The following is an 11,657-nucleotide window of genomic DNA, read 5'->3' on the forward strand; positions in this document are numbered from 1 at the left end:
TCACCTCTTGTACAACTCTGGTTTACAAATAATAGAGAACAAGGAGGCATTTGCTGAGGTTTTTAGCTATATCAATATTTCTTAATCCCCACAGAATACCACAAGAAGCCTCACTAAAACAAGAATGCGTGCACATCCGCATGTGGACAGGGGAACAAGTTTTTTAGCTTTGTATTTGTTGGGTTTGTTTTATTTTTTGTTGTTTTTTTTTTTTTAAAAAGAAAGAGTATTGTATGTGCTGTGCAGAAAGGCTTATCATTAAAAGAAAAAGAGATAGAAGAGCTGTTAAAAAGCCTGTACAGTGTAAGAAGCAGCATTTTTGTGATGGAATGTGAAAAATTCTCTGTAAGGCCAGACTGCAGAGAAGCCTGCCTGGACACTGCTCCACAGATGCCTGATGGGCTTTCCAGGAAGTACAACCACACAGGTAGATTTGTGCTGTGAAGGGAATGCCGACCATCCACAAACAAGCAGGAATGCTGCTGCATTAGTCATGCACCAGCTTTTGATCACAGTAATCACAAATCACATTAAGATTACTGCTATATATGGCAACCTGGCTAGAAAGTCAGGAGCGAGGCAGTGACAGAGAACTGCACAAGTTGTACTCTATGGATACCCTCTTCTTTGCAACCTAATATGGGCAATGCTGTAGCAATTCAGCCAAGCAGAAACAAAGTCCACATATCCTTTGGGCCAAAGCTCTGTTCTGTCTAAGTATTCATGTTCTAAGGTCAGCTTGAAGAACAGAGAACATGACTCAAAGGCTACACCCTCCAAAGATGCCAAGAGTGTAAAAATGCCCTGACTTCAGACAGCCCTCCATTCACATAACTGCCTTGCTGTTGAGGCATGCCAAGAGTCCCACTGAACTAACTGCCAGGACTGTTCAAGTCAGCTATGTGCTTCTGTTCCTTCCTTCACGAAGGCCATATGCACGTGAAGACCCTCTGAGAAGGACTCACCATTCTGCTCAGTACAGAAGGAGTATCTCCTGTCCTGCTCAAAGTTGGAAGTGGTGCTGCACCAGAGGTGCCCATCTGTGCGGCCTTCGGTGGTGCAGGAGTAGAAAGTCCTCCCGTTGTAGGTAAAAGGCAGAACGCAGGCTTCTCCATCAGAATTGCCACCATATGTTTGGGTAACAGCTTTGAAATAAACCAAGCACAGCATTAGACTCCAGTTTAAAGCAATCCCCAAATCTAAGGGTTCTAACACAGCAACAGCCCCTCTGGGTCAAATCACTGGCTGCTATGAACCCACAGTGACTGCCATGGACCTGGGCCAACACACACCAAGAGAAGACTTAGTCCCACAGCTGTGTCATTCTTTTACATTCTTTTCTAAACATATATTACTGCAGCTTGGTTTGAATAAAATTATGAATGTTGTTCCCCATGGGCCTCAGCAGTGTTATATATATAACTCACTGGGAAATATTTCTGCCCTACAGAACCAGGCTGCAAGTAACCAAAGTAATTATTTATTTTTTTGCCTCTTGCATCTTTTTCCAGTGTGTCTTCTTTAGTAGACATATGATGCACGTGCAAAGAGGCTCCCCATCAAAATAAAACCACAGATCTCATTGGAAAGAACAGGCACTGAAGAAAAACTCATACCTATCTCCTGGCAGCTGACTCCATTGCCCAGACAAGTACAAAGCATTTGTTGGCTGCCCTGTGTCTTCAGCCACTGCATACCCACAGAATACACCACTCCGTTATCAGTCACACAGTGGCCATGTGGCTGAGGTTGGGGTTGTTGAGGCTGGGGCTGATACAACGCAGTCTGCACGTTTGTGAAGCTGGGAGAGCCAGATCCTGCGGTAGAACATGGGAGAGAACAGAGATGTCACGTGCAGAGCTGAAGAACAGAACACTTCAATTAAATGCTGAGACAAACACTTAAGCACTACATCAGATTGACGACATCACTCTTAACCTCCCCAGACACATTATTCCATTTTGTAAACTTCAAAACAAAAAGAACAACCCTCTCTCCTGCTAATGATAGCCTCTGTTTTCTACCACCATGTAGTTGCTTTAGAAAGGATTAGGATCACCAGCTGATCATACAACAAAGAAGTACTGATAAAGTAGAGAGAGAATGCAAAAAAAAAACAAACAAACAAAAAAAAAACCAAGGGTAGGATTCATTTTTATTTTTTCCACTGGTAAAGAACACAGGCTGTCTGTTTATATTATGGATGTTTTTACTAAAGATTCCCACAGCAATCTTCACAAATTCAGGTCTGCTGAGGTGCAGTAAACAGAGCACTGACACCATTGAAGTGATACGCCTTTTGAAGTTTGTACTTTCTGAGAGTTTGAAGCAAACCTGCTGGTGCTAACGAGTTAGAAGTCATTAATCAAGAAAATTTCAGTGTAGTTTCTGTAGAAAAGCAGAAGTTTTTCTGCATACACCAAAAGAAAATGGTGAAAATTTTCTGCATACACCAAAAGAAAATGGTGAAAAGCACTTAGAAGTTGAAGACTTTGTTAAGCCTTAGGCAGGAAATAGGTTACCTATAAACCAGGTAATATTTCACACCAAAATTACAAACTACCTATGTGTACTAAACTGCACTTCATACATACTTTGGCATTTCTGTTTTTTAAAGCCTAACCATTAGTAGATGCATTTATCTTGTCAAAGAAACCAGATGGTCTCAGTGGAGTTTAAACTGAGGGCATTTTAAGGCAGTTACCCTGAGGCAAATACATCAAGTTCAAACACTAATTCAAAATGCCGTGCTTTTAAAACAAAGCTAGTAGATATTTCCTGTAGGTGCACAGTTCTATGTGTGATTTACTGCACTATGATTGTGCAGGCAATCACATCTGTATGTTCAAGCCCTGTCTGTGCAAGGCAGCCAAATGTAATTAATTTTATCTACACATCCACGAACAAGGAGCATCTCCTGAATTCTAACCCTCTGTGCTGCTGGTCTTTCTCTGACAAGTTTGCTATGTGCCAAAGGTAGGATGGTGCAATTCAACACCAACTCCTAGCCACTTCAAGCACGCCTTTCATTGCTTCTGTCCGTAATTTACACCACGTCCCACTTACCAGTGCTAGTTGTATGCAGGGACGTGTGTCTTTCGCATTTCCATTCACCTCTGCCATTACCAGTACAGATGCACTGAAGCAAGTTTCCACGGTTATCCTTCTTGCTCCAAGTGTCTCCAATTCTGTAGGAAGTCTTGGTGTCTTGGTCATTGCACCTATCTGTACAAGGAACACAATCATTAGATATTTCTGCGTTGGATGCTTTCACTGTGCCATTTATAGTACTGAAACATCAACACCATCAAACGTGCCGATAGTTTAAAGCATTTACTGCGAGCCAACCTTTCTTGAAGCCTGCTATTACAAGCCCTATATACTCTAAAATCTGTGTTTAACTGCATAGGCTGAGAGACCACAAAAATCCTGATGGTAAAAATAAATCAACTCGTTTTAATGCCTTGCTCAGCTGGAGTAAACCAGAACCTATTAGAAGGCAACATGTTAAATACCACTTTTTCCAAAAGAAGTGTTTGGAAAGCTGTCAGTGAAGTTAATACCAGCTGCTCATGTCCTAACAGGAATATCAGACTTCCTAAATCTTCCCGTTGTCTTTATTAACTCACAGCCCACATTGAATTGAATAAACAGGTTCAAAGGACAATGTAACAAACTACTTTTGTCTGGATGCCAGATACACATGGATCAACTAGTTCTTCCATTACACTGTTTTATGCTCTCATTCACAAGGAGAACTTGAGACAGTGGCTCAAGTATAATCACGGATCAATGCACATGGATTTATGGAGAACTGTAGAAGGATGCATGCATCATCTTAGGTGCCACTAAAAGAGCACTCGGAATAAAATATCAATGTGGAGAACACGTTACTAATTCACACTGGTTAAAATGACCAAAAACTGAGTAATCTACCACAAATGTGGTAAACTGGCGTCAAGTATTCAGAAAGTAATTTAGCAAATGTGTATGTGGTGAAGGGTTTGGGGATTCAAACTGTCTTATGGACATCCAGTTTTTTACATTAGACAATTAAAAGCTGAAATGTCCTCCCCAGCATTCAGTGGTGATTCTAGAAAACTCTGGCTGTAAAAGATATCTAACAGCATCTATGCTGAAGCATAGTGACACTTTCTGGGCTACAGCTATCATCTTACATACAGACATTCAAATTTATGTACTTAATTACATTTGAGAAATAAAATGAAAAATGAACAGGTCATTAAATTACAATTTCCCTACAATATAGCAATGCAGACCTGAGTTATGAGGGCAGGAAGATACTGCCAGATCATTTTTATTAGTAATAATATCTCCTCAAATTCACAAACAACACATTCTGTTTTATTCATTCCTGTTTGACAGTTAATGATATTTCCCCATGTGTTCTAACAGACCTAATATTGTGAAGGCTGGTTTGCTTTTCATGGCTTGTTTCTCAACCAAAGCTCTCCAGATACTCAGTTTTAATCCCAGCCCTCCTCAGAGTTTTAGTTCCTTACAGGTCTGCTGTTTACATCAGCAGAAAGCTATTATCTGTGTGTCCCAAGGCAACTGAATGGGAGGCAATTTAAAGAGCTCCTCAAAACTTGCCCAACAGAGGTGAAAGGTACAAAGTTCAACTCTTCTTGAGGAAACTGCTGTAAACTGATAACTCCACAACAGAGTCAGTTCCTGGCAAAATTCAAGCAGAAGCCAGACAAACCAGCACGATTTTGGATTTTACAAGCCCTGTCTGCTTCACAAGTGCTAAAACAATAGAATATTTATAGCAATGCGGTTTGTCTTACTTCTGGAGGTGCAGGTGATGCGGCCGCTGCCTTCCCCCAGGCAGGTGCAGTCCACCATCATCCAGCCCTGGTAGGGCTTCTCCCAGGTCTCACCCACCACATAGGATGTTCCAGCCGTGTTGTCATAACACCGCTCAGCTGAGGGAGAAAAGAAGGTCAGTGTGTGTGCCCCATACGGAACGGGGGACACCCCAGGTGAGGAGGGAGACTGCAAGCCAGCCAAGCTAAGGGAGGACAAAGCCATCACATACCCAAGGGCTTGCAGGTCCACTCGCCCTTGCCATTGCCCAGGCACACGCACTCCAGCAAATAGCCGCCTGTCTCGTGAGGCCGACGCCAGGTATCTCCGATCTTGTAGGACTTGCCGCCCTCATGGCAGCGATCTGCAGGGAGAGAAGGGAGCTGAGATGAGGAGCACCACCACAGCCAGCACCACGGGGAGGTAGGATCCCCATGGGGATAGGAGTGAGCAGGAAAAGGTTTCGTCATGGTGGAGGTGAAGGAAGGAGGAAGAAGATGAGCAGAAGGGCCAATCATAGCCTCCTCCTTCATGCTGCAAAATGGCGCCCACTGTTTTCCTCAGAGGGCGCCATTTTTCTCTTGGCACCATTGTAGCCCACACAGGCTTGTGGGCTGAGGGATGCAGCAGCCAGGTCTGTGTGTGCAGGAAAAGGTGATGTCTGGTGACATTGCTCCTCCTTCTACACCAAAATCCTGCCCCAAAAAGGCCAAATCCCAGTCTACCAGCACCTAGTGGGCCTGAGGTGTTCTGGCCCCACAGCTCAGCCCAGGCTCAGGAAGTGAACAGTGCAGTGAACAGCAGTTAGCAAACAAGATCCTTTTCCAAGGTAAGAAGCACATGTCTGGTCATTTATTAGGAGCCACTAAAATGTTTCATTGGCTCATTTATGAAAGCAGGCAATCTAAGAGTTATAAAGATTGATTCAAATCCATTTGCAGTCAATGAGACTCTCCAGTGAGCCCTAAACCGGGCTGATGATGAAGAAATTAGACTCCTCTTATGTCTGCAATTTCCTCACTGACTCTTTCTTTTCTTACAACACTTATCATCCTTGCTCAATAAAATGCCATTACATTTCGAAGGTCTCCAGCTCTACTTGCTATATTTGATGCATTTCTTTCCATGCTATAATGATGGCTGGCTTTCGAACCCTCTGTGGCAATGCTGTTGGGCTCAGCACTGTGTGTCTTAAACAAGAAACTGAATAGCTGTAAGAAAGACTTTTCCAAAGGTGCCTGAGGGACTTTGAAATCTCAGACTAAAAGACCTGACACACAGCGAACTTCATCTGTGCTCAGAGAAAGTCTAATTATGAACTGAAGGGAAACTGTGAACAATTCAGTGACTCAATACGGAAAGGATTTCCAGACAGAGACAGATGTGAAAGGGAAAGCTGTGCAGAAAGAAGCAAGGATGGGGCAGACAGGTAAAAACAAAATTGCAGAAGCACAGAGCTGGCTCAATGGATATCAAATCCTTGTTCCCTCTGAGACCAGGGCTGGCATGATGTTTTTAGAAACTAAAGGGAATGGCTCCCAGGTGGCTGATATTTAGAATACTCCTATTAATGTTTACAGGGTAACTTTGACTTCATAGCAGATTAGACCCTGATGTTTTTTCAAGTATATTTTGACTGGAAAAACTTGTCTGTGAAGATGCAAGACATTCTTATATATATGAAATGTACTAACATGGATGGCTGGACACTACCAGTCATCCTGGCCTATGTTTTTACACATAGGACCTCACCTCTTAAATAGAGGAGGAATTTGATTTTTAAAGTGTGCGTACACAGGGGAAGGACTTTCACTTGCAAGATTTTAATGTGCTCTGGATCAAAGCCCCCTAACTCTAGCTAATAAGCACTGGAAGAATTGTGAAAGCGGCTCTGGAAAATGTGACAAGAAGGAATGAGCTCTAGTAACAGGCTCTTGGTTACATACTAGCAATGGTGCAGCTGATTCTCCCACGTCCAGCTCCAATGCAAGTACAGTCCCAGATCATGGAGTCCTTGGGGCGCTCATAAGTCTCCCCTACTCGGTAAGTGGATCCAGTGTATTTGTCAAAGCAAGTCTCTTCAGCTATAAAAGGAGAAAAATGAATTTCATGAAACCACTCTAGTAACATGTATGGTCAACAAAAAAAATGCATGTTCTTCACCTCCTCACATGGATGCTCTTTTTTTCTGAGGGATGATAGGCCTCCTCTTTCTCCTTGGGGTAGAACAACAGAAAGGAACTGGGGCAGAGTTAACCCCCTCATGTTCCCCCTCGCTGCTGAATAACCACAGCTTCCCTCCCACAGTGAGCCAGGGGTTGAGCATGGCACCTGGGCTGGCATGCCCTAAAGGATCAACCCCAACTGTTTGAAGTGCAGCAGGACAGAACTCAGAGGGGAGCAAATATTCCCCAGAAGTTGTGGGTTTTGACATGCTAATCCACCTCTTTTGAGCGCATTAATCCCGAATTCTGCAGCAGCCCTACTAAAGTCAACAGGCCCACTTGTGACTCGTTCACACTTGCCCAAGCCTATGCGATTACAGAAGGGCTGTGCCAGTGTTGTCACACAACTTGAGGTCTCCAACAGAACAACGTTCTGGATCTCACTACCAGACAAATGGAGCTAAGTGTAATAATAGCTACTAATCGACTTTGGAAGTGTAAAACTTTGGAATACCTGGGGAGGAAGAAAACGGAGAATAAACCCATTTTTAATGGAGGAGCAAGGGGATTGAGTACTCCTTAAAATACCTTTACCCAAGTCTCACCTAACACATCTCTGGGATGCTCCCATCTTACACGAACATTATCAGCCAGGAAACCAGTTTCTCTCTTGCATCTCCAGAGCAAGATAAAGGAATTACAGCAAACCAATGGCTCGAGACCAACCAAGACAGATAGCGTGCATCTGATTATCTAAACCACGCTGTATTCCAGCGAGTCGCATCTTCCATTGGATGCCACGTATAAAGTTTTTTTTTCTGTTACCTAAACTTTTACTGCAGAAGACTAAACAATCTCATTTTACACTCAATGATGGAACGCTCACAGCACGGCTGGGGGGCTGTGGAAAGTTGTAAGCTGAAGTATGTTTAAACAGGCTGACGACACCGCACAGCTATGAGAAGTTGGGGTGAAGCGATCAAACTGCACGGAGCCAGAGCTGCAAAGTGACTCCAGATTTGAGCTTCCCCATGCGAGCGGAGTCGGTTCAGTTCATTATAAAGAAGAGGTTGGCTCCAAAGTTAATGTTTAGATCCAATCCTCCAGAGAGATGAGTGATGTTTGGCTTGGGGTTCTGGTGGCAGGCCCATCTCTAATGAAAAGCATTTCTTAAAATCCCAAGCCAGATCTTCAGTGTAATTGAGAGTAGATCCGTTAGCTGACCCCAAGGAGCAAACTCCAGCTAAAAACCCGCACTGCTTGCTGTAACTCACTAGCTGAATCTGCACCAAAAGCCACTCTGCAGCTAAAACACCAACTTACGTTCGGGTTTGCTTTCGCAGTTAAACCCTCTGCTTCCACCGTAGCAGGTACAGACCAACGTGTTCCCCAGGTAAATGCGCTCCCACTGCTGGTTTATCTGGTAGTACCGTCCATTGTCAAAGCAGGTCTCTGCGGAGGGGACGGGGGGGAAAGAAAGCAAAGTTTCATCGCACCGAGGGCGCGCTCAGGGCACGAGCAGCCCGAGCAGCACCACGGACCCCCACCCGCGTGGTGTACACGGAGCCGGCCGACCCCCGCTCCATCCCCGCAGCCCGTGCCGGTACTCACGCTTGCCCCCCTGCGCGGGGGTGGCTTGGGGCACCGAGGCGGTCTGCGCCTGCCGCCGGTTCTTCCCTCCGCGCCGCTGCCCGTCGCCCCCTCCCGCAGCCGCCGCCCCCAGGCAGAGGGCGAGCAGCGCCAGCCGCAACCCGCCGCGGCCCGGCATCCTCGGCAGGGCTCGGAGAACGGCACTTGGATCGGAGCGGGGAACGGAGCCGCTCGCAAGCAGCCCGACGGTCGCAGCGCCGCCGCCCGGGCGTTATATAGGGCGGGCGGTGTTGGGGGGGAGCAGCCGCCGCCGCCCCGGAATCCATTGGCCCTCGCAGCCTCCGGGGGACGGACGGGGGCCGCCACCGCCCCGCCGAGCAGAGCGCGGCGCTGCCCCGCCGGCAGCCACAAAGGGTCGGGGTGCGGAGAGGGGGAGCGGTCGTGCCATTTTGTGGGGCGTTTGCCTTGACAAAATGGCTTTTTCCCCCCTCTTTTGGGGAGCTTTTCTTTATTTAGCGGCAGGCTTTGCACCCCTTCGAACTGCACCGGCTCTTCATTATTACAGTCTAACTTAAGCAAGTTGCATACAAACTTTGTCACCCAGTTCTGCTCGTCTCGTTCCCACAGCTATCTCTCCTGCATTGTGGGGTGTCTCTTTTTCCTGTTTTGAAGGGAAGTCTCAAAGCAGAGTGTGCAATCGTGACCCCAAAGCAGGAAGCTGCTACTGGGGAGATCATTCACTACAACCTCACGCCCCATCCTGGAGCACTGCTTGGACCAGAGCTCAAGCTCACATCCAATATGAGGGTTGCACTGCTGACTGTTGTTGTCAGAACCTCCGTCTTTGGAAAGGGGTTATTGATCTAATAGTCCACCCTGGTTCCCAACCATTTAAAATAGCTCTGACAAATGTGGACATGAAGTACTGTTCTTAAGCTGAACGTCCTGGATCTCCATGAAAGTTCTTCACCAAAATGAGAACCAAGCTCTAGTTCCACTTAAAGAATGCTGACTGTATGACCTGCAGCGAAAAGCAAGCTGTAATCTGTTTGGGATGAAGACATTCAGTAGGCAGTGTACATCCCCAGCACATGCTTTGTTCCCAGAAAGCACTTAGTTGGAATGGCAGGTATGCGTTCTCACAGAAATTTCTATTCCTCTCCATGACAAATGTCCACAGATCCATTAACACGAGCTTCCCTGCTGAAAGCTTACTGGAAATTGAAACCTGACCTGGCAATTGAGGTGAGCCATGGTGAGCCAATTCCCATCTTGTCTAATTTTCATTTTTAAATCTACTGTGCTGCATTTTTTTAGCCACCAGAGACATATTACCCCTCAAAATAATCACACAACCAGTGTCACCATAGCAAGGGAGAGCTTTAGAAATGGGACCTGCCTTCAGATTTTTCTTGCTCTTTTGAGACTGGAGATAGAAAGTGTTGTTCTCTAATGACAACTTAAAAGAACTCTGGAATTCTTGATGAAACCAACTGGAGGAGAACACTGTGAGAAGGTATAGTCATTTCTTACTGGGATGTGCTTCTTCTGGACAGGGTGTGTGAGCAAGTCCCACTGCTGAGAGCTGCTACTTAAGCACAACCGATGTGATGAAGGAAAAGGAGACAAGGAGCCTTCAAGCCCAGGAGGATTATGGTAAATAAAAATCACTCCAGGAAATCCACTTAGAATGGAACGTAACCCGGAATGAACTGGCTATGGTGGAACAAACATGTGGGTGCAACCAGCAGTCTTCCCTGGGGAGGAAGACTTCCCCCTTGGTGCTAGGTGCTGTACAAACATAACCAAAGGGCACTTCAGGGAGTTTCTAACCTCTGAAGGTCTGGGTACGTGGCATCTACCAGTTCTTCTCAAGGGTAAGGGCAGGGTCACTGTTCCAAAGAGATGCGACTTCTAGATCCATTTCCAGCATGCTGCTTTTAGTGACCCAATTTCCAGCCTGCTGCTTTTAGAGACTATTTTTATAATGGCATTTATAATGTGTATATACTGGATATACCCAGCATGGTCAACCGTTGACCTCATTTATGTCTTTTGTCATCCTGCATTGCACCTAAGTCTTCCAGGACAATGTTGAGTGTTTACACAAAAATGAAAACGCAATTCAGTCTGAAGACTGAGTGAGAAATAGTGTTAACAAGTGTGTGACTGTGTCTAATGCTTACCACAGCACTGCTTACACAAACAGGGGAACAAATGTAAGAATCTTATTTAAGAAAACATTACTGGAAGCACACAAAACAAAGTCATAATTTACAGTGATTCTCAAATTAGTTTCTTGCACAGCCATCATTTATTAGCAGCCAGAAATAATCGAAGGAGTCGTATTTCAACAAAATTTGAAACAGTCTGGTTTCACTTCCAAAGGAATCTCTGACAGTAATTATGACACAAACATGCAGTAATCATTATATTGCATGCTGTTAGACTTTCTGAGATGTCTCTTAAGTTATTTTGGGAAGTGGATGTGACTCCTTTGTCTGTCCTTCTGCTCGCTGAGCTAACAGGAATGAAAGATTCACCTGAAGGCTTTCTTAGGATGAGATCACTCTGAATTTATAACAACCTTTCCATGGTTTTTGCATCCCAGTAAGGAGTAAGGATGTTCTAAACCCTCTGCTTTAGCCACGGATATTCTGATTCAATTCTGATTCATGTTCTTGGTCTTTTTTTAACTTCCCATACTGAAATCCTAACTTTTCACTCTTGGCTAGAAAAGGCATATGTCCTTATAAGGTCCTCCTGAATTCTCTTGTTCCGTGTATTGCTCTGCAGATAAGCCTCTCCAGTGGGTTGGCTTAGTTTCCTCTACTGCACACACTGCTTGGAGGCTGTGGATATGCCTGGGAGGATGGTCTGGCCCTGAAAGCATTTGCCTGCAAGTCTAGATAGCACAGAAATCACCAAGCCAGGTCACTTCTTATTCTTTTTGCAACCTTAGAAGAATGGCCACATGGGCTTAATTATCTCCTTCTAAAATTATCACTCGTAAGAACAGGAATCATAAAGACAACAGGTCAGGATTCCTTTCCTTCACATAGGGAGACCATT

The 11,657-nt window shown here is 45.1% G+C and overlaps 1 protein-coding gene across 6 annotated transcripts in view; it reads right to left on the reverse strand.

Moving 5' to 3' along the window:
- The window catches only part of FN1 (fibronectin 1), a 48,098-nt gene extending 39,259 nt beyond the window's left edge, over positions 1–8,839 (reverse strand). For 5 of the 6 annotated variants that reach the window (XM_015867978.2, XM_015867982.2, XM_015867981.2 and 2 more), the window contains exons 1-8: positions 8,607–8,839; positions 8,319–8,447; positions 6,777–6,914; positions 5,063–5,194; positions 4,812–4,949; positions 3,067–3,225; positions 1,617–1,817; positions 966–1,145 (exon numbers count right to left, since the gene is read on the reverse strand). In XM_015867978.2, coding sequence (XP_015723464.1) covers positions 966–1,145; positions 1,617–1,817; positions 3,067–3,225; positions 4,812–4,949; positions 5,063–5,194; positions 6,777–6,914; positions 8,319–8,447; positions 8,607–8,763 — 1,234 coding nt within the window. In that variant the 5' untranslated portion in view covers positions 8,764–8,839. 6 annotated transcript variants of the gene reach the window in all.
- Between the last annotated feature and the right edge of the window lie 2,818 nt (positions 8,840–11,657).

Source organism: Coturnix japonica, chromosome 7 (genome assembly GCF_001577835.2).
Source record: "Coturnix japonica isolate 7356 chromosome 7, Coturnix japonica 2.1, whole genome shotgun sequence".
Taxonomy (NCBI): Eukaryota; Metazoa; Chordata; class Aves; order Galliformes; family Phasianidae; genus Coturnix; species Coturnix japonica.